This window comes from Strigops habroptila, chromosome 2 (assembly GCF_004027225.2).
Source record: "Strigops habroptila isolate Jane chromosome 2, bStrHab1.2.pri, whole genome shotgun sequence".
NCBI lineage: Eukaryota > Metazoa > Chordata > Aves > Psittaciformes > Psittacidae > Strigops > Strigops habroptila.
The window spans coordinates 61424387-61452235 of record NC_044278.2 but is presented as its reverse complement, the minus strand read 5'-3'; the positions used below and the strand labels follow the sequence as shown (position 1 = coordinate 61452235).

The window sequence follows — 27849 nt, the reverse complement described above, 5'->3', positions numbered from 1 at the left end:
TAGTCAGAAACAAATATCTTTTGTCTTATATAATCTCCAGGTAAAAACAAAGCCACAGAAGCTACAGATCAACTAGAAAAAAACAAAAACCACCTGCAAAAAAACTCACCAGCATAATCTGTGGCTGTCCAAATTAAAGCATTGTTTGATGTATCAGAGGGCACCAAGTTCATTTCTTTGGTGATGACATGGTTTGCACAGACTTTAAGAACTTGGTCTCTTCTCATTAGGACTCTATAGTATTTCTTCTGTGTATGGAAGAGGATCTTTATCTCCCCAACACCACGCTCCTTCCACTGAGTAGCATCCCTGTCCCATCTGTAAAGTTTTGCCCTCTCTTTGAAAAGAATTTCTTCATCTTCTTCTCCAGATTTTACTTCCACCTAAAAACCAGAGAGCTGCTGTCATCAATGATACTTAACAGTATTATATACACTTATGATGATTCTGACATACTAATATGGAAAATTACTCAATGTGTTCCTTTCTCCAACACCATATTCATCACACACCAAAATGAGTAGTACATGCCTAGGCTTTTCCACATTTAAGAGCCCAACAAATTCCACTATTTGAGATTAATTATAGCACTGCAATACTACTTTGCCATGCTGCATATGGTTTTGGTGGGTGTTTGTTGGGTTTTATTTGCAAGTGGGGTTTTTTCTGTTTGTTTGGGGTTTTTTTGGTTGTTTTTTCTGTGTGTGTTTGATTTTGGTTTGGTTTCTTTTTTTTCTTTTCTGAAAAATAAAAACCCACTATCAGATGTTCTGGCAAGTTTCTGGCAAGGAAAAGTTTCGGGTTTGCTGAATGATGTGCATACTGAGAATTGAAGTTACATTATCATTCCAGGCATTACTTTTTTAACACTGTTGAAGAACTTGATTTCTGCATTTGAACAAACACCAACAAAGAATAACAAACTGAGGCCTGACAGCTGTATTGTTTATTTTGCTTAATAATTATACTAACCTAGAATTCAACTGTGCCAGATGGTGTAACATCAGAAAAATGTGAAATGGTTATTAGGCATGCTACAGCTTAATACCAAATCAAGACATGAACCATGTGAAGCCTCACTCAGTAGCTTATAAGGCTACCTTCAAAGCTGAAGGTTCTCCTCCTTCTTGAAAACCAATTTATTTTCAAACTAACAAAGTTAGGTTAATTGTACTACATCTTTATTGCTTAGTGATTCTAGAAATCTCTTGCCTAGTTTAGAGTAAAACTTTCTAAATAAAAGTTTTACTTTTCATTAAAGGCATGGCTTTCTCAGAGCTTAATCTACAAGTCATCGATACAAAGCCACAGCTGAGTTGTATTGGCACGAACAGTTATTCGGTTGCCCCTCTTGGTTTTCAAATGTGCTACAATGTATCAGGTTTAGCTTTTACAACTTACATGCATGAATTTGGTCAAGGTATAATGAAATAAAAGTTGAAGATTTTAACTGATGCACCAGACAATTCCCCAGTGCTAAGCTGTACTAGGATTTAAAACAGCAGGTGTTTCTACATAGGCAGTGCAAGAAATACAGAATAAAGCACTCAACACAGAAAGCAAAGTTAGTTAAGCAAAGCATTTTAAGAAACTTGCTGTGTTAGCAGACATGCTTATCTTAATATCAGTTTATATGCCAGAAGTCACCTTACCTCTGGTAAGGACACAATCGGCTCAAAGTGGATATCATCACTATGTACCACCTCATCATCACTACCACCTTCATCTTCATCTGCTTTACAGGCTGTCTCTCCAAACACAGCTGCTCCTGTATTTGCCCATTTGAAGTTTTTATCTACAATTAAGAGAGTTGTATTTTAAGCTTTGTGGATTTTTTATTTCGTGACAAAAACTTGCTAAAAACTGTTGATAACTGATTATCAGTAGAAATTTGGTGCACAAAAGGTGTGTTTTATGAAACAAAAGTCTAGGTGAGTGTCTGTCTCAGAGAATAGTTTAACTCACCTTTTGAGCCAAAAGCAAAGTTTCCGGAGTTTTTGGAAGCCAGATCTGCAAATGACAAGCCTGCAGTATTGCCGAAACCAAATGAGATGACTCTGGTTTCTATCAAAGAAGAGGGAAAAGTCAAAGGTTTTTCTCTGCCTTTCTTAAAGAAAATGTGTTTAATATTATGTAGTCACAAGAATAAACTGGAGGAGTCACTACAGTATTTTTACCTTCCAATAAATTTAAAGTTTGCATGACGCTTGTAACAGTCATTAATTATGGTTTATAAAGAGGGCTCAAGATGGCGCAAGATAGTTCTGGCATGCTAATTCTGTGCAGATTCACAGAACTCTAGAAAGTATTTATGCAGTATTTATCAGTAAACTAATGAGAAACTACATCATCTATAAATTACACAATAGACACTAGCATTACTCTGTAGTAGTACCATTTGAACATACCACAATTTGATATGTGTAATTTTAACCCCCAGTCATGATTTTACTACTCATGCTTCTACTTCCATATTAGTACTACTTCTCTCCAGGGCAGCAACCACATTCTACATTACATAAACTCATCTACAGAATACCATAGTGAAGTGCCTACCAAAAAAACCCCAAACAAACAGAACATACCCCTGACCTTACCTTGTGTTGACTGTGAAGAGTCTGAATCACTTTTTTTAGTTGACAAGTCTACAGGTGTGTCCTCAGCTCCTGATCCAGTCTGTGATACACATACAGTTTCTGTGGTGGAATCTGGTTCTTCACTGTTGGGAGCTGACTGGGCAAATACTGTCACTTCACTGGTTGATGGAGTAGGCACCTCTCCCTCACTGGTACAGACTAAGTCACTTGAGCTTGTAACCTCATTCTCCTGAGATTAATAAAAAAAGCAAAGTAATAAGGAAATAAGCTAGAAGAGCCTAGTATTCACACCACCTCTCAGGAGGCTTAATAGTCATTTTAGACAAAAAAAAAAAAAAAGAGAATGTCAAGGAAAATTGTTGTTAGAAGCTTTCTGACGTTTTTCCATTACACAGAACACACAAGGACATTAACTTGACAAAAAACTGGAGTATCTTTGAAGGAGTATGCTTTCAAAAAAAAAAAAAAAAAAAAAAATCCAACCAAAAAACCACACCCCAAAAAACCCAACTATTACTTCCTGAAATTATTTATACACAGCATTAGGAGTGATTTTACTAGCCAAAGCAGTTTATAATTTATGAGAACAGCTGTACCTCCTTTCTCTTCCCAAGGAACTTTAGATCTCAGCTTCTCTTTCAGTGTTGGCAAAGATTTGAGGCACAGCCAAGAGTCAAACAGTTTTTCCCCACTGGATGTTTTAGTTCTCACAAGGTGAAAACTATATAAGCATGTAGATGAGGTAACTGTACAAGTTTAATCAGAAATAATAAAGATTTAGTTCTTACTTTTGTTTGAGTTTTAACTTCTGCCTGGAAGTCTTCTGGACTGTCATCCTCAGTATCACTGCTGACACCACAGACAGATGTAGAAGGAACCTCAAGAGTTTCTGCTTCAGCCTTCTCCTCAGGAGCTGGTTTCTCTTCCCAAGTAGTAGCACATTCTCCTTCATTGTTGAATTCACTTTTTCCTGTGATGCCTACTGCAAAGAATAAAAATCAGTGGAAAATAGCTGGGAAGGCTGCTAAACACCAAAGTAATTTTTTCACACCTAAATTATAAAATAACCTCATGATAGCCAGAGCAACTTGAAATAAGACTTCAAGAGTTTTTTCAAATAGCACTGCTGTTTAAACAGTGAAAGTGAAGACTAACTTACTTAACTCCACTCAGGCTGACTAGAATTGGTCATTCATCATACCTGGTTTCCTATGGATATCATGAAATTTCCATGCAATGATGAAGAGTTCATCTGGCAGTTGCCAGTACTAATAGCTTCCTTCAGCATCTGCTCATATATCAGACAACTTGACATATACCAGCTCTTTCTAGCACATATCCTCAAAAAAAAACCCCAAACTTCAGTTCTAGAAGTATCTACCCAGATTTTCTGTTATGCAACACTAAACTCTGAGGCATACCCAAAGCAGACATAAACATGAGCAGCAAATTCAATCTTCTACACCTGTATTTTTAGTATAAAGACAAAGTATCCTTTTTTCTTAATTGAACAGTATTAACTCATAAGCTTAAGTTAAATTGACTATCTGCAGAAGTAGCAGGTATTCAAAGATACAGACAACTTTTGTGTTGCACAGCATCACACCAAGCTGAATTCTTCATGTTCGGAAGGGGCTTAAGGTAGGAAGACACTCTGATGTTCTTGTTAGAGGCCACCTGAAACGTACATTTCTCATTCAGGTACCACTTTACTGCTAACTACAGTTCGATGTACTGAGCTTAAAGCTCTATTTTGAGCTCAGCATCATTGCTTCTAAAAACTATCTCAGGAAACAAAATTAACCTCAGTGCCCTGTGTCCTTTGGATTTAGAGTTTAAAATTTCTTTTGCTTTTTATGTTTTAAGACATACCTTTTACAGGATCTTGCAACTTCTTTTTCTTTCCTGAATCACTGGGATACAGTCTTCCATTAAGTTTCTTAACAGCTGTTTCATAGTCTTCATCTTAAATACAGGAAACAAGTGTAAGTTCTAAGTTCTCAGTACAGAGTACTGAGAAGTCTGCAAAGCCCTTCCAACTCATAAGCCTAGCAAGCATGCATACTTTTTGCTTATGTTTTAAGAGTTCCACAGGTCAGCAAGTAAACTTTCATTTCCTATATTGCATACATGTGCTTTGGTGTGCTATTGACACTTTTCTCAGCCTAGACTGTTACAGGCTTTGTTTTCAGAAAGCACATTTCTTATTGAGTGATTTTATTAAGAATATCACTGAACAGAATCGGGAAGAAATACTGAAGATCTTTTAGATAAAAACTAGCAAGCTCAGGTATCTGTGGGCAGGGTCTTGTTTTCTCCAATTTTCTGTTGAATACAATGCTTCAGAAATTCCATTTAACATACTTGCTGCTGAATAAATGAAGAGTAATTTAGCTGCATGCAATAAGATTTGATATAAAATATGTCCAGTTTTAGCATTAGGAATTTGCTTTAGGAGAAAAATAAGCCATTAGTCTAGCACTTAGGGAATGGGAACCTGAGCATGTTCCTTTTTGATAAAAACTGCCTCGTATTTGTCTCTAAAAACAGCTGCAGAAGTAAGCCTCTTGCTCAAATACCCAATTATTTAGTCTTACCTAAACAATTGCATTGGTAATATAAGTGTCAATGACCATAAAACACCATAAATACTAATTCCCTTTAGCCATTCCTGGGCCTCCACTGTATTATTCTGTCTTGGAGACCTGTAAATCTTTGGCCATATGGAATATGACAGGATTATTTCCTATTGAGCAAAAAAATAAAGTATTCACACCCAGTGTGTGAGGTGCGGCCACACCAGTGCCGTGTATTACACCCTCTCCCCAAAAAAGACAACACAAAGATCAACTTTGGCACTCCTTACCATCATCTTCGTCACTCACGTATCCAGGCTTATTCTTGTAACAGAAGAATGTTGAAGGTAGCTTGAGAAAGCCAGCGAGAGCTCTCTGTTCAGGGGTAGGTGTTAATTCGTAAACTATTGTAACCTCATCAGATGGAAGATCATCTTCAGACGTTGTTGTCTTCTCAGCTTTTTACAGAAATTGAACGAACCATTAAAACTGAGCAATTTCAGAACAGGGAATAACATTAGCCCTATATTGCCATTATTACAGAACTGAATTCATTCTAAGGCAGTTAAAAATACATTTGGAGCCCATATATAATTCTGTTGACCCACAGGAAACAAAAATCAAAGTTACAGGATGCTAGGACAGGGCATCCCGTTAGGAAATTCTATCCTGCAAGCCCAATTACATCCTATTCTATTGCCTTTGGAATTCCAAGTATCAGAACAGAAACAAGCCTGCTTCTTTATACTGTTATAAGGATTAAGTCCTCATGTCAAGCAATATGTCTATGGAGAAGAGTGATAGAGGTGTTATCTAGGGGTGGAGGCAAACTTCAGGCCTGAAAAAAGCGAAGTTGTCTACAGCAACATGTCCTACTGCATTGCTTAGAAGTGCTTTAAGTTCTAGAAAATACTCAACAGAACTTGTTTCAGATCACCTACGGGAAATCTGAGCTTTTTATTTACCATAACAGCTGTTACTGAAACTGCTACTGTTACAAAAGTAAAGTAATTTTTATCTCCACTTCATTGAACAAGAGAAAATACTGATTTCAGCCAATTTAACTAGCTTTTCTAGCAACAACAAATACCACTATCAGTTTTATTACAGCTTTTTCTCCTCTCTCCTTCAACATTAAGTTGTCCATTCCACTTGTATTGAAAAAAATAGAAAGAAAAACACCAAAACCAAAACAAACAAGAAAACAACAAAACAAACCCAAAACAAACTCCCACCAAAAAAAAACCAAACCAACAAACCCAAAACAAACCAAAAAAAAAACCAAACCAAAAAACAAAAACCAAACCTAACCCAAAACCCCAGTGCATTATCAAAGGTTAAAGCTGAAAGCACGGCCTAGAGCAAACTGCCTCATGTATTCTTTGGGTGGGGTTTTGTTTGTTTGGGTTGGGTTTTAGTGTTGTTTTGAGAGGAAGAGTTAGTGAGTAAAGGTATAAGAATTACCCCATAAGCACATCAATATCCATTTATCAAAGAACACTTTGATTGCTTTATTATGTCAACCTATGTGTTAACATTCTCCAGGTTTGAGTTAAACTAGTCAGGAGAATTTGAAGTGTGTTCTTAAAAGCTCACTGTTTATTTCATTGGAAAATACTTGGTAATTTTGTGGCACAAAGTAGTCAGTGGGAACCTAAATCGTCATCTAGGAAGCAGGCCACTGCTTACTTCCTGAGGAACATCAATCTTCCTGCTCATGCAACTTGATATTCATTATTGCAAGAGGAGACCAGGACAGAAGAGAACTGCAATGTTTATAGACAGGCCCTTTGAGCCACTGACACACTAAAATAAAACTGCTTTTTAAAAGTAGTTTTTACCACTAGAATTTTCCAGTAGATTAAGAGCAATATAGAGAATAGTAGAAGAGCAAAGTCCAAAGTACTAGTTAAAATTTAAGACATTTTTACCCAAAGTGTTCCCTCCCCAACCTTTGCCCCAGTTGACTCTCCCTTTGATTTCAAATTAATCATTAAATACCAATAGCTCAAACTGTGTCATGAAGATATTCAGATATCCTGCATATTAGCATGTGGTTTCTCTCAGATTAGCTAAGCAAGTGTCTCAGTTGGACTGAGTAAATTTGCACCAAGTTCACCACAGAGGTTTAAGTGTGCAGTATTTAGTTTTACAGCCATTAAAGGTTACAACAAAAAAAAAAAAAAGTTTTTCTTAAGATCAGAGAATTTTCAAAAAGTGAAATCTATCTTCAACAACAAAAAAAAACTCTTCCAAAGTCAGTCAGGTAGATGGTACAAGTGTGAGCTTCCTTTAAGCTGAGCAGTATAAAGCTAGCTAGAAGATCCTGGCAACAGATGATACAGTCCATTATATTCAACAGGCAGCTTTCCCAAAGAACTAACATGCAGTCTCTTTCAGTAGCCTTTGTGCAAAGTAGCTGAATAAGACAAATACATTAAAAAGTCACTGCAGCTTAATCCATAGGTAAAGTTCTCCATGAAGATGATCTATCACACACCACTGGATTAAGATTCTAGTGTTCCAAACATCCACTCAAAACGGTTCAACAATAAAGATTAAGGTTATAGCATGTATTTGCCCTCAGAATAGGAAGACTGAGCAAGATGTTAACTGGTTCAGTTAACTCAGTTTCTACTCACTCTCCCCACAAGAAAGTTAACTTTTCTTATTCAAAAATGCTGCAAACAGCTTAAATATATTTTTCACAGGCAGCCATGAAAACCAAGAGCCATGCATACGTACAACACATTCTTAAAAGACTGTTGGGTTTGTGATAATAGAACTTTCTACTTGGGGGAAAAAATCCACACAAAACATCGTTAGTATATGGAAGGAATAAAATAGAGGACAATGTCATGCACAACAGTTCTTTTCACTGGTGAATTGTATTTTTGCTTTTGTTTCAACTGACATTAATACCAGGTAGGCCTAAATATCTAGCTAGTCACAATACTGATTATTTTTTCTTTCTTTCTTCTGGATATAAGAGAAAAGCACCAGTTTAAATCTTAATGCATGTAACTGATACAGTAACATGCAATTGTCAACTCTGATTCACTCATAAAGCACTTGCAAAAAGCTCATGACCTGACCTGAGAAAAGCTTCAGTACTTTTGCATGGAGGTGCAGAACTACTGTGAGGTTATATTTCTTTTGAATACTACTCTAGCACAATTTAGAAGCTGCTCCCTGAAAGACATCCCCCATGAGAAAGCCTCAGATTATATTTACACTGAGTAGGCTTCTCAAAGTCATTCATTATTAAGCCAAAGCTCAACACAAAGCCACCAAAAAGCTACACTGAAGACAATTATCAACTGTATGTAATCACTAAGTATATAATCATATCTTTGTTAGCAGAAAAGTAAAAGTGAAGAACACTCTGAAGTACTAGCAAGGCATATTTAGTTTGTTTGGGTTTTTTTAAATACACACACACACCCCCTCACACATCCCCAGTATAAAAACAGAATCAACCTGAGGCAGCAGCAGTTCTTGCACATATGCATTGGCACAGAATGCTTAATCACTTCACATTATGGACATTGAATGAGGAAAAATTAAAACTTAATTGTTAATAAACTCCATGCACAGGGGTGCCTAAAAACAGAACAGTTGACTTAGATCATATACACAGGTGTTCAGTGTTTAGATAAGAACAGCTTCTCCAGAAATACGATTTTGGGAAAATGGTGTTTGGAATGACATGTTGATATTTTTCAACAATGTAAGACACAAAAGACTGTTTTGTGCAGACTGGATTAAAAATTTACTTTTTAAAACTAAAATGCTGTTGAACTGTGTAAGTTAATTATGCTTACAGCAAGCATACTTTCAAGAAGCACAGTTAGTAACATCTTATAATGACATATAATCGAACTACAAGCTGTAACAGTTTTGGTTACAGATTCTGAATATAAACAAACTGGTTACTCAGCAAAAGATGTCTGGCCAGCTGAGGTGCACTTCACATTATACATGAAGTATATATACATAGCCAACTCTTTAGCTATTGCCTTTCTCCTGTCTGCATGCACCTTGTTTTTAAAAGTGCAGTTAACATTGATGATCTGGAAACTGAATTAAGCATTTCCAACAGGGAGGCTAAATATATTCAAGCATACTACTGTATAACCTGTCTTGAGATCTTCAAGCATATCTCATGGAAGGCGAAGACCTCAGGCACTAAGAAATGTATTCTCTAAAAACAACAGGAGAATTTAATTTCTTTAGAAAAGCGGAATTTGAGAGATCCAGTGTGCATGTTCAGTAAAACTGTGCCAGAGAAGTGCAAGAAAATAAGGCAAGCAGAAGCCGGCAGCTTAAACAGGGCCATCCATTGTGCTAGCTCATAGTAAGGGCTAGAGACATTCTCCAGTAGGACAAACACAGTAGTCAAACACACAATTTTAAGTACTCTTCTTCAGCATGCATGTTAATTATAAGGATTACTGAGCCAACTGCTTTGCCACAGTTAGGTTACTGTCCATGCCTGCTCAAGTGTTTTGATCACACATTCAGTATCACACATTCAGTGCAGTACATAAATACCTTTACTATCAGGTTGCAAAGAAGGCGTGCTTGTCCAAAAGGCCATTGGATTAGATTTAAAAAGGCTAAAATTAAATCCTAAAAAAATAAATCATTTGGATATAAGTGTTTACCTGGAATTTTAAATGGGTAAAACAGACTTATCCAAGTTCTGGAAGCATTCCATAGTTGTATTTCACAGCAGGAAATTTCATCTGTTAATTCTACGCAAGCTTATCCAACCCATATGAAGAGACTGCAGCTATCTTCTGCCACGTCACTTTATTATTCTTTAGTTAATAAACAGACAGCATGTGTCTTCATAGTTCTGGAGACTAGTATGTAAATTAAAAACTTATTATCTGATTAAACAGTTTTGCACTGATGGGAAGCAGCACATGAAGCCTTCAAAAAAAAGAGCACTCTACCATTAAAATGGTAGTAAGTCCCATTCTTGTCACAAAGACACTTCATCACTTTATAGCGATCAAGTTGCAGCCACAACTTCTGCAAGTGCATCTTTTTCATGCAGTGTCAGAAACTATATAATTGAGGATATAATCACACGATCTCTTTTCAGGCTAAGGAAAGAGGCTAACATCTAGTGTTATTTAAACTACACATCTGAAATTGCAGAGGCCAATAATTAAGACTTTAAACATACATATAAAGAGTAGTTTTAGAACACCCATCTGTTCAACCACAGGGATAACTCAAAGTTTAGCTGAAGCATACATTTGCTGTTCTCACACTTTACCACTCAGAGCAAAGGCCCAGGTACATACACTACCAATCCAACTACCTATTTAAGTCTCAAAAAATGAATCCACTGCTTCTTTGAACATTTAATCCTGAGATTCAGGTACAGCACTTCAAAGTTATAGCTCCTATTTGAAATCCCCTTTCTTACTAATCAGTAAAACTCCATCTTGCATCACACACTTTCATTTTTATGGGAAAATAATTATGAATTGAAATTCACTCCTTTAGTTGAAACTCTTGAGAACTTGTGAAGACACGGGTATCCGCATTACAACTGAACAGAACTACATATTATCAAGACAACAAAGAGTAAGGAATAGCATAGAGATGACTGCTTAGTAACTTGCATGGTTGAACAAATTACTAGTTCAACTGACACTCACCTTTTTCCATAATTCTAAATGAGAAGTTCGAGGGTCCATCTTGTGTTGAAGTAGGCAATTTTTCTACCTTGCTGTCTAGAGGCTTCTGAGGAGCACTAGAGCTTTTTGGTGGTTCAGAAACTTCCAGTTCTTTCCGGGCTGTGCTCTGAGCCACTGGAATATGGTCTTCATTCTTTTTTGGAGGATTAAAGCTGAAGCCAAAGAGAGAACCAGTAGCTGAAGTATTTCCAAATGTGAATGTCTTCGACTTTTCGTTACTAAAAATGCTCTTGACAGATTCAGATCCAAATACAAACTTTGGAGGAGAAACCACTGTTTTTGTTGGTGTTTCTGAAGTGCTGGACACCTCTGCAACCTCTGCAGTTGCATCAGAAGTATCATCACCATGGCTGAGGTCAGTTCTTTCTCTGGTAGTTTCTTCCAATACAGCTACAGCATTTTTACCACAGGGAGATTCCTTTGGCGTATTGGCACGAGAAGAAAGAGGGGTTATCAATGTCTCTCTCTCTTGGGCATGCTTTGCTTCATCAAAAATCTGCTTAAATGAGTCTGCAACATCTTGCAGCTTGAATCGGACAGCTAGAAGTTCTACTTTCCTTTCCCCATCTGCAAAGTCACATGCTGTCCATACCCATGCTCTATCAGATCCTTTCATTTGTTGTATATTCATATCTGGTGTTATTCTATGGTTGGCACAGAGTTTTAGTACCTGGTCCCTTCTCATTACAATACGTACTTGTTTGTTGTCGTAGTTCTGTAGTATCTTGATATCCCCAATACCTCTCTCTTTCCACTGATTAGCATCTTTGTCATATCTGTAGAGCTTAGCTCTGTGACTGAAGACAACCTGCTCGTTTTCCTCGCCACTGGTCACTTCCACAAGATCAGGCAGAGGTACCACAGGTTCAAAGTACTGCCCATCTCTCTCTTCTTCTTGAGTAACATCAGAATCTTCATCTGTGCCTACTGATGTTCTACTCTGGTTCTGTTTGGCAGGAGATTTGGATGGGCTCAAGGCAGATTTAAAGCTGAAACTAAAACCTGTGGTAGACTCTCCAAATCTAAACAGATTTTTCCTTACAGGGCTACTTGCAAGAGGTGATGCATATACAGAACTACTTACACTATCATCCAATGCTTCTTCACGCAAATCATAGTTATCCCATTCCAGAGTAGGCCCAGTACTTTCAGCATGCGGCTTTATAACCAGATCAGAAGTACTGCTGGCACAAACAGAGTTTACATTTTCCTCTTCTGACAGTTTAGTTTTGTCATCTGTCAGAAACGTTTTGAGGTCTTTTAAGCCACACTTCATTTCTTCTGCTTTCTGTATAAGTTGAGCTGTCCTACCTGTATCAACAAGTTTATGGGGTGTCTGCAGTGGTATGTCTAGTAGTAGCCTCTGACATTCTTCAAACTTCTGTTTGAACTCCTCAGCCTGCTCTGGCGTCTTGAATTTTGCTGCCAAATGCTCCAACTTTGCATCACCATCAGAGAAGTCATTGGCCATCCACATCCATGCTTTGTCTGAGCCAGACAGCTGTTTCAAGTTCATTGTTGTTGTTATCCAGTGATTTGCGCACACCTTCAGTACCTGCTCACGCCGCATTAGTATTCTTACTTTGCCATTAACTTCATTTTTAAGAATCTTCAGGTTGCCCACCCCACGTTCTTTCCACTGGCTTGTTTCTGGATCAAACCTGAACAGCTTGACTCTTTGGGAATATAACACTTTCTCATCTTCCTCTCCTGTAAATGGTTCTACTTTTTCAGGCATCTGAACTATAGGTTCAAAATGGATATCATCACTGTCCTCTGTCTTATACACATCATCATCCTTCTCACCAAGGTCAGCAGATGAGTTGGCTTTGTGATCCATTTTAGAATCCTGTGAAGAAAACAGCTTTTCACCTGCGCCTGAAAAGCCTTTGAAGTCAGGGTCTTTTTTGCCGAACTGAAAGCCTTCCTTGGGAGTATTTTTTGCAAGCTCAGCAAAAGTAAAAGTGCTGCTATTTTGCCCAAAAACAAAGTCACCTTTCTCCTTGTTTGCCGTTTCCTGAAATTGGAATGTAATTCCACTATCTGAAGGCAGTTCCTTTTTGTCTTTTTCATCAATGCTTTTTAAGAAGCCAGCTGTACACTCTTTGGATGGCTCATCCTTCTTAGTGGTATTTTTATTAGACTCCTGTATCCCAAATTTAAATCCGTTTGCAGGCACTGGCATTGAAAAGCTAAATCCTTCCTTTGCAGGCTTAGTTTCAGTATCAGTAGGAATCTGAAATGTAAATGATGGTGTCTTGCCTGGCTCATGACCAAACTTAAAGCCCTTTTCTAAGAAATCACACTTAAAGCCTGTTCCCAACTGTCCTCCAGCAGGTTCAGGTAATTTACTTTTCATGCCAAAAGCAGGAGCTGGTGAAGAATCACCAGCAGTCTTAGCAGATGGATTTGGTGTTTGGCAAGCTATGCAGGCTGGTGAAAAACCTTCATTCCTCACAAGACAAGTACTACAATCCCACTGCCCTTCCTTTTTAGTAAAAAGCCCTTCAAATCCATTTTTCTGTGGCTTACTTAAATCAGGAATGAAACCAAACTTGGGAGCAGGGGATGCCTGAACAGTAGGTATAGACACATTTGGTTGACTTTGAGAGTTCGGATTATGACAAGAACGACAGTTCACATCTTTTGCTTCGTTTTGGACTAGGCATGTGGAGCATTCCCACGGACCTTCCTTTTTAGAAAAAGCAGTATTCAAGTCATTTTGAACAGCCTTTGGAGCAATTGCTTGGCCAAATTTAGAAGAAGTTTCTTGACCAGATACTGCTGTATTGGTTTTGTTTGGATTCCGGCAGGCAACACACTTGGAAGCAGTGGGTTCATTTCTTACTGAACAGACGGTGCAGTCCCATTGACCTTCCTTTTTAGCAAAAGCAGATCCAAATGTGTCCTGCACAGTGTTACCACTGGCTTTGAAACTTTCAGCAGAGTCAGTTAATGGCGTGCCGGGTGTTTCCCACATATCTGGATTTGGATTTTGACACGATACACAACTCTTCACAGTTGCTTCATTTGGAACAAAACATATTTTACACTCCCATTGATCCTTCCTCAAGAGATGCTGCCCAAGCCCACCAGAAGAATAGGTTTGCGGGGCTTCCTTTCCAAATGAAGAAGTGGTAGTGCCAAGTGTAGTTGATATAGCTGTAAGGCTGTCTTTGTTATCAGATTCACTGCTCGACCCATATTTTGGTAACTGAAAGCCAGAGTTAAGGGTTCCAGAAATGGATCTGCTAGGCTCCTTGATGTCCTGATTTGTTGCTTCTCTTGTAGTTCCACTACTCTGAGTCACAGATGTGTCAACATTTGATCCCATGGTTTTTAAAATATTCTGAGACTCCTCAAACTTATTTTTGAAAAGCATTGCTTCCTCAGGTGTTTTAAATCTAATTGCAAGCTGTTCTGGTTTTGGAAACTCATCTGCATAATCTAAAGCATGCCATACAAATGACTTATCTGATCCAGCATTTGGAGTTAATTTCATATCAGTATTTATGTAGTGATTTGCACAGATTTTCAACACTTGGTCCCGTCTCATTAAGAGACGAAATTTGCCAGATACTTTATGTTTCAGTATTTTCACATTACCAATACCCCTTTCTTTCCATTCTTTAGATTCTGCATCAAAACGAAAGAGCTTGGCTCTGTTGCAGAAGAATTCTTCTTCATCTTCCTCACCTGTCTTTACTTCAATCTTGTCAGGCAGTGGCACCACAGGATCAAAATGAGGACCATCATCATCCTCATCTCCACCATGGGTGCTTCCTCCCTCTGTTTCGTGACTTCTATTGGCCAAATCAGAATTTGAAGTCATATATAAAAGCTTGCTTGGTTCTTGAGCACTAAATGTATCACCCTTCTCAAACCCCAGGGTTTTGTGCATATTTTGCCCCATGCCCTCTCCAAAAGAGATGCCTGGAGTATGTTTATTGCCAAAAGTGAAGGTATTTCTTTGACTGTTTAAGCGATCATTAACTGGTTTTTGTTCCATGTATCTATCATCTTGTAAAGGTTTATCAGATGTCAGCAGACTCAAGAGGCTGTCGCTGTTATTAAAAGCTGTATTACCAGGCGGCGTTCCAACTTGAAGAGAAGGAAAGGTGAAGTCTCCATCATTAGACTTGAAGTTATTGTTGAATTTAAAAGTTGTTGGCTGACTCAACTGTGCTGGTGGCGGCACAGGTGGTTTTGATCCTTCTGCTGTTCCTGGCTGTCCAAATTTAGACTTTGGAGTTTCTACCACTTTTGATTCTACAGGCTTTGTGAAATAGCCAGGTTTAGGCAATGACGGATTTGTGCTTGCTGGTGGAACACTGTAATTGTAATAATCATCACCCACACGAGGAGAAATGAGTCCAGTAGCAGGAGAATCAAAACGCAGAGGTGTGCCATATATTTCTTGGGAAAACATACAAGAAGGGTTTTGCAGAGGCGGTGTATGCATCGGTTGTTGATAAGCATATATATGTTGCTGAGGTGCAAGTCGGTTCATGCCATAGACAGGAGCCTATAGAAAAAGCAAAACCAAGTGCTTTGCTTATTATGGTAACATGGAAGACAAAGTCTTACTGTGCTGAAGCCTACATAACATCTACTCTTTAAAAGCAGGGCAATGCTTTCATATGAGTTTAAATCTAAACTAATTTTAACTTAAACTGACTGGTTTAAATCTTGAAGAGCATCTGAAAACAAGGGGCATGAGGTGAGCGGGTTGTGGGGTTTTTTTAAAAAAAGCCTTGAAAACCCCATTCTGTTTTGCCATACTACTGGGGGGGGGGAAAGGGGGGAGGGGTGTGTGTGGAAATTAAGTACTATCATACACAGGGACATGTACTAACACATTACGGACATATTTTGCTGGCTTTTCCTCCCAAACTCCACATCCCCAGAATCAGGCAGAGATATTATCAGTTTATCCCCAGCAACCCAAGTTTACCAAACACTATTTGAGGAACTGCAATTACACCGAACTGCATACAGAATCAAAAGCGGTCATTTTCAGCAGATGATTGGAAACAGCTTAAGTGGATAGATCTGTTCTCACCTTCGTTGGTGTTACATTGGTTGGGGCAGTTCTGAGAAGATACTGAGAGTTATAGGCAGGTGACTGGCTGTAGTAAACAGAGGGGCCAGTGGTAGCAACTGAAAGAGAACAGCAGGAAAACGGTTTATACTTAGATTTTATGTTGTTTTGGATGGACTCTCCCCAGAAAGCAGTTTTAAATTGTTAATCAGTAGAACAATTTGCATTATTTTCAGAAGTATTACCTGGTTTAGCTAAGTATTTAGATAAAAATTCAGCAGTTACCTGTTAATGGAGCTTCGTGAAGATTTTGTGCTCTCTGATAACCCTCTGACATTGTATCTGTTCCATAGCTTTCAGCAGGCCACCGATGAGATGATGCATTTGAGTTGGAATTATTAAGTTTCATTTCTTGCATTTCATTCTGACAAGACAGTGTGCCAATCAAGGGTATAAGTATTTGCAGAATATACTTATATATTACGTATATATACTTGTGTATTACGTAAGTATTTGTAGAAGAAAACAAAAGGAATGATCCCTACCCTTTTGCTATTTAAAAGAATCTTCAAGCTCAGGGGCAAGGGGGGGGAAATTAAGAGGTACCTTCCAGAATCATCTGAAACCTCCTCATGCAGTAGAATCATAGAATCAACTAGACTGTAAAGACCTTTAAGATCATCAAGTTCAACCTTTACCCCACAACTGACTGATGGCTTGAGGCCATTACGTCTTGTCCTATCACTTGTTACTTGGCAGAAGAGACTGACCCCACCTCACTACAACCTCCTTTCAGTTAGCTGTAGAGAGCAACAAGGTCCCCCCCAAGCCTTCTCTTCTCCAGAATAAACAACCCCAGTTCCCTCAGCTGCTCCTCATCACACTTGTGCTCCAGGCCCTTCACCAGCTTCATTGCCCTTCTCTGGACCTGCTCCAGCAGCACAAAGTACTGAGATTGTGTTCTTAATCCAGAAATAAAAACATTAGACCCAAGTGGAAAAGAACCAAGCTGATGAAAGAGCAACTCTCTGCATACGGTCCTTAGGTTGTCTCTGCACCCCTGCCCAAGTCCCAAAGAAGAGTTTTCTAAGCAAAAAGATTTACTCTTGCACTCAATTTAGGCAGATGTTTATAGAAGATAATTCCACTGATTTAAGTAGTAGTCGAGGAACTGCAAGTTAGCCCATGCTATTATCACTAAATCCTTACCATCACTAAAAGCGTTCTTCACTGAATATAGTGACAAAATTGTTTAAATTGTTTACCTTTAAAGCTTCCACTTGCTGACAGATCATTTGAAGTATAGATCTGTGATCTTCTGCCCACTGAGGAGGAGTTTTGGGAGAAAACTGGGGGGTGGGGTGTGGAATTAAAAAGAGAAAAGAGTTACTTCAATCTTGTGAAGTTTCTTCAAACATAACTATTCCCTGAAATAATAGCTGGTTAATGTACCTTGTAGCTCTTAGATGGTGAAAGAGAGAACTTAGTTGGTGATGGAGTAGAGTGTTTCACCTCTGAATCTACAGCTCGTGACAGACCATTTCTGAAGGCAGGACCTCCCTCCTCAGCATTCTCACCAAGTTCCTGGATCACTGTATCTAGCATTTCCCTCACAGTTTCAATAGACACCGGCAGCTGTAAAGTTATTTGAAACATAAAGCATGATTGCAATTCTCCCTCAGAGCAAGACAGACTATATTCAGAATTCTAGTTGAACTAATAAGGCTTTCATTACAAAAATACTGTTTTCAGCAAAGCTGTAAACCTGTTAGCATTAATGTAAAAAAACAATTCACACAAACGTTAATTCTATTTTTTCAAAATACTGACCTCTACAAAAAGATAGCGGCAAAAGCTACGTGTCTACATTAAAGCTCTCAGCCACAGAGTAATCTGAATACTGCAGTCTGACAGGTTACAGAAGTTACCCAGAGTTTATCACCCCACTGGTGTTAAGCAGATTATTTGACATGAGCAAAGAAATAGGTTCAACTTGCCTTAATGCAGAGCCTGGTCTTAAAACTAACAAATGAAAACAGTTTCATTTTTAAACAATAACTAAAGCCACTGCATCTCTTGAAACAAGTTTTTAAAGCAAGAATTACTTACTTTCTCAGTTACTGACATATCTGAGGAGCTTTCCTCAATGATCTTCATTAGATAATGCCTGCTTTTAAGAAGATAGGTTTTGTGCTCTTCTTGTTCTTCTGGCAGCATGGTATCATTTTCCATTTCTTCTGCCTTTCTTTGGAAGATCTAAAGAACAGGATGGTTATTAATTAGGACCAATCAGAAGACAACCGAATAAAGCAAATTATTTTATGCTTAATGCAATTTATATTACCATGGCAAGATTCCAGTATGAAACCACATTGTTAATAGCTTCAAATGCTGATAAAGCATCATCAGTTTTGCCATCAACTGCATCCAACATTGCAAATGCTATACGTGCCTCTTCTTCATACGCTGCAACCTGAAAGACCTACCAAGAAGTGAAAGACAACTCATACCTAACAATGCAATGACACAACCATTATTTTCTTTTTTTTTTTCCCCATTCATCAGGGAAAATACTTTTTAAAGAAGGCTGGTACTAAGGGTGTTTGCTGCTTTCCAATCATAGTTTTATAGGTTGTAAATAAAATTGTAATGGAAGATTCCCCTCCCGCCTCCCCCCCCCAATCGGACACTGATATTACCAAATCCCATCATTAACACTTCATAGTAGTAACACTATGAGTCATACACTGCAGAGAAAAATACCAGAACTATATAAATTTATGACATATACCCTCTCTTACTTCAGCCTTGTCTTAATCAATCTGTACCTGAATGTCTACACTATGGAAGTGTTTGAAGAGAGGATCAGTAGGTTCAGGAATACTCCTCTTCTTTTTGATAGTTTCCAACATAGGCAAAACTTTCTTCCAGTAATAGACACTTCGTCCAATATATTCCTTCTGGTCATAGAAAGAGTTAAGGCTAATGCCCTGGTGAAGAAAAAGGAATAGAAGCAGAAGTTACTTCAACAAATTCTCCTGATTTCTTGAGAAGTCCCAAGCGTGCTTCTCTGAAACTTGAGACAAACCTCAGAAAAGTTATCTTGACAGCTACGGCCCCCAGCATTAGAAAGACATGGACCTGTTGAAGCGAGTTCAGAGGAGGGCCACCAAGCTGATCAAGAGGGCTGGAGCACCTCTGCTACAAAGACAGGCTGAGAAAGCTGGGCTTGTTCAGCCTGCAGAAGAGAAAGCTCAGGGGAGACCTCAGAGCAGCTTCCAGTACCTAAAGGGGCCTACAAGAACTCTGGAGAGGGACTTTTTACAAGGGCACGTAGGGATAGGATAAGGGGAATGGCTTTAAACTGAATGAGGGTAGATTTAGATTAGAAAAGTATAGATAGACGATAGGTTTAGATTAGGAAGAAAAATTATTTACTGTGACGGTGGTGAGGCACTGGGACAGGTTGCCCAGAGAAGTTGTGGCTGCTCCATCCCTGGCAGTGTTCAAGGCCAGGTTAGATGAGGCTTTGAGCAACCTGGTCTAGTGGAAGGTGTCCCTGCCCATGGCAGGGGGGCTGGAACTAGATGATCTTTAAGGTCCTTTCCAACCCAAACCATTCTGTGATTCTAAGACACTATAGTTTAAGACAGAGTACTTCATAGGGTGACTAGAGCAACTAATTTTCCTGACAAAATAAAAAGCCCTTTTCAAGAATATGTACTCAATCTCATCCTTCCCCCAATATCTGTTTATAGTTTGGAAAAATAAGAGAAGAACACCTCAGCTTCTACACAGTTAAAAGTAATCTCAGCTTACTGTTTTTTGCAGGCTTTTTGCCCAGTGGATAATTAAGGCAGGTTGAAGGCCATGCTTCACCAGTGTTCGCAGAGTACTTAATCCATGCTGTACGATAAGCCTCAGTTTTGCTGCTGTTCCTGGTCTAAATATCAGAAGAAGAAACATTCCTTGATTAATATTCTCTATTTTTTGTCTGTTCACACATCATGTGCCTCCAGTATTTGTCCTAAGCTGCCTCCAGTTTAGAAATACATTGTTAGAAATTAAAATCCCATTTTTCAAAATCTTTCAAGAGTATCAAGTTGCTACTACAGCAAGATGAGTCAGAAAAGAAATTTTACAACAATCTCTCAGGACCAATCCAAGCTGCTCTAGCAGAACCCGCCTAAAGGCTTGGTCAAACATTTCGAAACTGAAAAAGCCTTACGTTGTTTTTCTCTGAATAAGAGTACGAACGGCATCCCACCAGGATTTTTGCTTTTCGGTATAGAGCTGTTTGCACACTGGCAATGGTAAGAATTGAGGCTGATGTGCACCATAGTGAGAATTAAACTTCTCTTGCAATTGTAAGTTGCTGGTGAATACCACCCCAAGGAGGAATACCTGGTTTTGTAAAAATAAATAAATAAATGGTATTAAATATCAAAAAAACCCTTAGAATTGTATAGAACATTTCAGAACTTGGACTGTTTACTTACTTCAAGGTCCAACAGGCAAATGGATTCAGGAGCATCTGTCTCAAGTCTCGATGTTTCTTGGGGCAAGTGAAAGAGCTGTTTTAGCCATTTGCGCACTGGGGGCAAGACTGACATAGAGTTCCACTGCAAGCCAAGCCACACGAGGTGCTGGAGACTGTCATTGTGCATTCGAACAGCACCTATGAAAAAACAGAGTTGGATGCAGATGTCAACTTCCTACAAGTCAGCAAGACTTGTACCCGATGAAAGCTGGCTTTCACATTTCACTCTGTCAGAGCAGCCAAAGGTATTCTGCAGACCAATTAGCATCAAGATTCCAACTTTCACTTAAGAAAGATTACAAACTTTAAATTCGCCAAACATATCAAGCAGACGGTTCATGTGAGTGCTCAAGCAATCTGAGGGAGTGACTCTCAGATTTCCCTTCCCTTCCATCCTCACCATATGCAGTCCAATAGGCAACTATTTTTTAGCAAATCTATTTACTTCTCCCAAATCGTTAAGGAATTATTCAAGAAGCACTTCTTTACTTTGCAAGAAAGTCTAAGTCTTGCCTAAGATATTAGGGCAACTTTGGAAAGCTGTTCCTGGTTTTTGTCTTTTATGGCAATATGAAGCAAGAAGAGCTTCTGGTACAGAAAGTTCTGCTGAGTTTCACGAAGTAACAGCTCTTACCAGTATCATATTTATTAAGTTCCATTTGCACTGGTGCTTGTGTACTGACATTTCCAATATCATTTGTGCCAATAAAAGATCTCTCTCTAGAAGCTCCACTCTCAAACAGGCTATCAAACAATGTAAATGAACCAGTCTTGTTTGCAAATGATTCCACAATCTCTTTAAAGAAGTCTTGCTTGCCATGGCTTAAGTTCAGCAGCATATGACCTAGAAAACAGAAATATCATTCCACATAAATAAAGCAGTGAACGTAAGTAGCATTTGATACACTGGACTGTTCTTGCTACCACAGGCTGGGTGGGAACTGGTACTTCCTCTTATGAAACTTACAGATTGTTATGTTCTCCCTGTAATTAGGTCAGTGTTCCAGCACATAGGCTTTCCAAGCTTTTAATGACAACAATCCCAAGGCATTTGTAAATCCAGTTTTTCCAGAAAACAAAGCCATCTTATTATTACTACTATTCCAGGGGCCTTGCAACTGTCCTTAAAATAAGTAGCTGTCATACAAATAGGAGCTTGTCTTACCAAAATACATTCTGAAACAACTGAACCTGATGTCTAGGGAGTTCATTTGTTTTCATCTAGGCCCTGCAAGAACTGTAGACTGGAAAACTGTCTATACTTAAGAGCAAAATGAGCAAAGCTGATTAACAAGTAAGAGGATGGAAAGCACAGAGAAAAAGTAGTATTTTCTTTTCCTAGTGGGTCTAAAAATACTAGCAAAATATTATTAGCAGGCAGAAGCCATATCCAGTAGCTTAAGAGACCATAACAGTTAAATTCCATTTTAGTATGCTGGAGAAGCAAGAAGGAAACACCTGAAAAAGACAATGTGCTCTATTAGCATGCTAAAGAGGAGAAAACATGACTTTAGGTGTCAGGACCAAGCTACTGTTTTGTTTTACACATGTAGTCATAATCTAAGTTTTATTACATACTGAATTGTTAACGTTACATTTCAAGATAACGAATATGTTCTTTAACAAACCACTTAGCCTTTAATGCCAGAACACTAAAATAGAATTATGTAGCTATTTTTATTACCAGACTGGCTTTTCCGATCACAGGCCAACATTTCTAGTGTATCTTGTCCAGTTTGATCCCCCTTTATTAGTTTTGACTTTGGTTTAGGAACCTGGTGAAGTAAGGAGAGAATTGTTACAGCTTTTTCACAGTAAGAGTCTTTCCAATTAGGAAAAAATTTATAGCAATAAAAAAAAAATAAAAATACACAATTCATTCAGAAGGTACCATGTCACATATCCTGGGGCAGGGGGGAATGGAGTAGGGAGTCACCCAAAACCCCAAAGCGGGCAGTTATAGATATTACAAGTAACATTAAGTGCCCACAGGAGCAAGTAATACCTGCAATGCAAGCAGTGGCATAAAAAAGGATAAATGAATTTTACTTATTAAGGCACAGAATTAAGCTCGAGTTTTTAGTTCTGTCTACACAACAAGCATGTAGAACTATTCAGCTCATAACCCTCCCTCCCCATAGCAATAAGCCTAATACTTAACATACGTGTTTATCTGTATTATAGAAAAGGGAATATACTGGAGGAAATAAACTCACTGACCTTTCACAATCAGGTTACTCTGACAAAGGAAACAGCTGAAGATACATATTTACCCTATTCATGTCATTTGAAACCTCTTAAAGAATTGTGAAAGGGTAGGGTTTAGCAAGTAAGGAGATAGTCTTTCTTTAGGCACAAAACACTAGTTCATCTCAAGAATACAGGAGTTCACACATGTAAGCAAGAACATTTCAAGAACTGCATCAACTAAAGGCATAAACCAAAAAATTACTTACCTGGAAGCTTATCAGATAGCACAATGCTGCTAGTTCACACACAACTCTCCACTGTGCCTCATTGTGTTGGGCCATTTTCAGTAGCAAAGTGCCAGCATGCATGTATAGCTGTCCTTTCATTTCCACAAAGGTACGAGACAACTCATCAGCCCCATTCACATATGGTTTCACTGACTGAAGCACACGATCAAAACTAGAATGTAGAGAAGACTCATTCTAAAAAGAGTCCTGGTAAAAGCTATAGCAGATGGTTTTGGTTGATGTTATTTAACTATGAATCAAGTAGCTTCGTAAGTCAATGCTTAGTACTCCATTGTTTAAACCTGAGTTGCACTATAAAGTACAACAATGGTCTCAAACTCCCAAAGTTCTCAACTCAGTAAACTGAGTAAAACATACTAAATATTACTTCAATATTTAGTCTTTTTCTCAGCACACTTGAACAGCTGCTTTCAAAACTATCCTCCCAAACCATATGGATAAACTTGTTCACTACTGCAGATTTAGAGACATGCAGAAGGCACTAGTCACTCTGTTCTTCCCTTTCTGTCATTTATCAGAAAGGCCCAAAATACAGCTAGACAGGCTCTTCAAAAATAGAAGCTACCATAGAGATCTGAGTAGCCGTAGGCTAGTATACAACCCCCACTCAGGCTTTCCAGACCACAGTTAAAATGCGCTTTCAATTACCCAACGAAACTAAAATGGCTTGTTAACATTGCCATGAGCTGGAAGTGCTTCAGCCTTTCACTTTGAAAGGCTCTAAAACAGCAGCAGAAAACCCAAGATGGCTTTGGTTAACATTAGAGGAGGAAAAGAAAATAAAACATACTTGGGTATTAAATATTCCTCATCCATTTTCTGTATTGCTTCAAAAACTCATTCAAGATTAACAGACTGAAGAATATTATTCTACAAAATATAACAGCCATTGCAGAGTTGAGGAAGAAAGGTAAATCAATAAAAGCCAGTAAAGAAAGGGAAGATAATGGGAAGAAAGGAACATAGATCTTAACGTACTGACTACAAACAATTGGTTTTTACTACTCTAGGTGTGTCACAGATGATATACCTTGAAATCAGCTAGCTTAGCTGGCCCTGTAACACCACCAGTTTTCCCTGCAGGAGAGTTTTCTTACTGCAAGTGGCTTCCTCCCTCCCACTTATACTATATATCTAAAGTTCCTAATTATTCCAGTCTGTTAATTTAGAACAAAATGACCAGGACAAAGCTGATACACAGGAAGTGGTGGTTCCTTTTTTTTTTTTTTTCCTGGTTCTCTTTTGTTTTGGTGGGTTTTGGTGATTTTTTTGCTTGTTTTTAACTGTCTGGGAAATTTGGATTAGTCAATTGCTGAAGTACAGAACAACATTCTCTTACTGAAGGGAAAGAAGGGACAAAATTAATTGAACCAGGATATTAATCAGTCTTCTCCATGGCTGCGTGCTGACTATTCAAACAAGGCTAGCATCTCTGTCAAGGCTAGCCTGGGGTTCAAACCCAGCAAGAATCATTCTCAGTGGTTAATACAGAGAATCTCCTCTCCTATCCACAAACAAGCAGTGAAATAGAAGCTTGGTAAATGTTCTGTGAACCAGGAAAAACCAACCAACCAACCAAAAACCCAACAAACCCCCAAACAATTCTTACAGAGCTGTTTGGGTTTTTTTACTACAGGAAAAATAATTTCAACAGTACCTCTCAAGTGCCTCTCTGCATTCCTGAACATCTCTAGAAGAAAGTGTCATTCTGACAAAGCTGGAGTAGGCCAGCAGATGATCTTTCTTGATAGCTCTCCAGTTACTTTTATCAGACTCCAAGTCTTGCAAAGATTCCAGATATTCCTAAAGAAGAAAGTTCATCACAGGATAAGGAACAGTCATCCTTCTGGAAGGCAAGGACAGTACTTCTCCAAAACATATTAGTAGCATTTACTGCATAATCCAGTTTCATAGGTGAGACCTTAACATATTCTTCAGCAGCAAAGTTCCAGGGAACTATTTGCCTGAGCAATTTTATCCCTAACGGAACTGCTGTACCTAACTCAAGCTTTTGAATTTAGAAACTCAATAGCTCTATAAGGCTTAATTTTAGGGAGACAATTCCAATTAAAAACAAAACCAAAAACCCCACAAGAAGTACTTTGTAATTCTACTGGTTTCAGTAGACTTGCATTTGAAGGAGTTAATCACTTGAAAAACAGCTGACAGAGTAATGACACTAAGAGAAATAGGCCAGTTAAAAAGATATGGAAGACTATCACAGGATCAGAACATGATTAAACACCTCAAATGTCTCTACAACACAGGAGCACCATTCCAAGCTTGACTGCAAAGGTATTTTCTTCTCTGCCTCCTGACAATGGAGCACAGCATCTCTTAATCTATTATTTGAACGGTAGAGTGCAACTAGTCTGATGTTTATGTAGACATCATCTGGTCTTGCATAAAGTTCTGCTTGAATCAAGTCAAAAAGCTGATTCCATCCATCTTCACCTTTACAATCCAGTAACTGCTCCTGTTAAACATGAAGGCAACATGTTAACATTTCATTTCCCACGAGTCTTTTCAGCAACTCCAGTACTAGTTACATTTTTTACCTGCACTGTACAGACTACATTACTCAAACTACACTACTCTTAGTACTTCTCAGGTATTACATGAAGTTTGACAAAATACTCAGATGTTCTAAAATTGAGATAACTATCATAGAAGAAAATCCTCAGAAGAATTTGCCTCTTATCAACATAAGTAATGCTTGTCAAACCAGGTGGTTCAATGACAGCATACCCAGCCATAGACTACTTGGCCTAAAAAAACCCAGACATCTTAAGACTTCAATGTAGTTGCTGCCTAGCTACACAAAATTAATACACCTATGCAAAAGTGAGATTGCATGGCTGAAAACCTTTACAGTCCTTGAGCATTACAGCATTTCTCACATTCTGCAGAGCAGACAGTCATACAGATTTTAAAACAAAAAAACATTGTAGAGCAAGAAAGTCTGAGTTCACAGACCTGTTACCTTCTTGCAAGTGACAACAAAAAGATCAAGCAGTGCCTATTCTTCACTTCTTGAATGTGATAACTAACACAGTTTCTCAGTGTTTTTAGAGGATTAATGTTGAAACACTAAAGCCTGTAGCTGCAGCTTTCTTGAAAGCTAGACGAAAGTGTCAGGCTGCAAAAAAAGTAATATCTAATAGATTTTATAATAAAGATTCTAAAACAATGTTGACAAGAAAAGTTTTGCATCAGGTGACACACAAAAAGCATTCCAGACAGATGCCACAAGTTTATTTAAGCCACAGAACAGAGGTAATTTGGAATTTACCTTCAACCTGTAAACAGCAGGACTCCCCGGAAAGAGCTTAGCAGCTCTCTCAACCCAGTATTTTGCTCTTCCATCAGTAATGTCATTATTGCACAGTAACTCTGCAATCTTCAATACAAGATCTTTCTGTGTTGGGTTCAACTCCACAGAACGCTGGTTTTCCCAATGCACAGAAAGCAGGAAAAACAAAAGAGTAATTCGATCTTACAATCCATATAGAACAAGAAATAGTTATCCCTCCACAAACAGACCCAGCTATTCAAATTAGTTAGATCTATCAATATAGAATACATTAAGAAAAACCTTTCTTAATGCGTCCGCTAGTTTACAGCGCCCAGATACAGCTGCTGAGATTCAGAAGACCATAAGAGAAATAAAAGCCAGCTCCTCTGCATCTACCACTAGCTACTGCTATACACAGGCAGTAGGACTATAAGGACCTTTAGTCTAGCCAGATGTGGACACTAAAAAACAATGACACTTTAAAAAGTGTGATAGCACTTCATGGAGTTGTGCTGGCAAACAGACTTCGTCTCCCTCCCCAAAACCAGAACAAAGACATTCCAATCAGGAATTTGATATTTATATGCTCATCTAATCAAAATTAAACTTGCCCTTCCCTCCTGCCCTTTCCCCCTCCAAAAGCAACCAAACAAAGAACACACAATGGCTACACTCTTCTAGTAGCAACTAGATTCCTGTTGTCATCACAGTCCACAATTCTACAACAGTCACAGATCCTTAGTCCAAAAGGCAATGTATGACATAGGAAGAATTTAACAGATCAAGTCCAGAAGAAAAAACAAAGCATTAGCTTAAAATATATACTACTGAAGCAACAGATATCAAGTGAAGAATTTCCTCTACAGTGCTTCATATGCTTTCCATTGTCAAATGTGAATAAATAATACAGTTTTTCACAGAACATGTTTTCTTCTATGGTTTTCAGAATGCCCAGTAGGGAAGAATTTTAAAGTCCATTTACAAAGGAATAAGGCAGGACATTAGGGGTCATTGTAGTACTTGCCTTGTAACACCCAAAAGCTTTTTCTATGTTATCCTCAGCTTCATAAATTTGTCCAAGAAATCTGTGTGCTTTGGGATCTCTCTCTTGTACATTGAGGTATGTAGATATATACCTATGGAGGGGGAAAAAGTCAGTGACGACCAATATTTTTCAATATTCCCCCCTCTGCCAAGCTGTAATGATAACTTAGTCTGCCGTACAGGAAAGTACAGACATATTTTGTTTTAGATACTTTGTCTGGACCTTAAAGTAAGAAGCAGCATGGTTTTATATGTCCAGATGCTACTCACTTGCCAGCAAGTATTTCTGTTTATTAAAAAAACAACAGCAGTAGTTAACAGAAACAGTAAGAACTACATAACACAATAACAAAAAAAAAAAAAGCTATTTTAACCAGGTAAGTTTTTCACTACCACATAACTAATCTGTTTCTAAGTTGTTGTTTTACAAATATTTAAATTACACTCGATATCCACATTTACTGTGGTCAATATCAATACTGACACTGATCTTGTTTTCTCTGGTCTACTTCATATTAATTTAGCTTTTCTCTTACGCTTT

General features: G+C 38.3%; 1 protein-coding gene across 5 annotated transcripts in view; it reads right to left on the bottom strand.

Moving 5' to 3' along the window:
- The window catches only part of LOC115601272 (ranBP2-like and GRIP domain-containing protein 3), a 33380-nt gene that overhangs the window by 2740 nt on the left and 2791 nt on the right, over positions 1–27849 (bottom strand). The window contains exons 3-27 of one of the 5 annotated variants that reach the window (XM_030471043.1): positions 27289–27400; positions 26262–26414; positions 25215–25445; positions 24627–24772; positions 22928–23120; positions 22156–22246; positions 21106–21315; positions 20431–20609; positions 20160–20335; positions 19751–19874; positions 18760–18921; positions 18276–18413; positions 18041–18187; positions 17384–17566; positions 17197–17280; positions 16217–16355; positions 15953–16050; positions 10852–15415; positions 5464–5631; positions 4470–4562; positions 3386–3579; positions 2598–2826; positions 1966–2064; positions 1653–1795; positions 110–383 (exon numbers count right to left, since the gene is read on the bottom strand). In XM_030471043.1, the coding sequence (XP_030326903.1) occupies positions 110–383; positions 1653–1795; positions 1966–2064; positions 2598–2826; positions 3386–3579; positions 4470–4562; positions 5464–5631; positions 10852–15415; positions 15953–16050; positions 16217–16355; positions 17197–17280; positions 17384–17566; positions 18041–18187; positions 18276–18413; positions 18760–18921; positions 19751–19874; positions 20160–20335; positions 20431–20609; positions 21106–21315; positions 22156–22246; positions 22928–23120; positions 24627–24772; positions 25215–25445; positions 26262–26414; positions 27289–27400 (8330 nt within the window). Of the gene's footprint in view, positions 1–109; positions 384–1652; positions 1796–1965; positions 2065–2597; positions 2827–3385; positions 3580–3712; positions 4063–4469; positions 4563–4612; positions 5249–5415; positions 5632–10851; positions 15416–15952; positions 16051–16216; positions 16356–17196; positions 17281–17383; positions 17567–18040; positions 18188–18275; positions 18414–18759; positions 18922–19750; positions 19875–20159; positions 20336–20430; positions 20610–21105; positions 21316–22155; positions 22247–22927; positions 23121–24626; positions 24773–25214; positions 25446–26261; positions 26415–27288; positions 27401–27849 lie in introns of those variants that run through there. The other 4 variants (XM_030471051.1, XM_030471055.1, XM_030471062.1 and 1 more) reach the window with 4 other exon arrangements.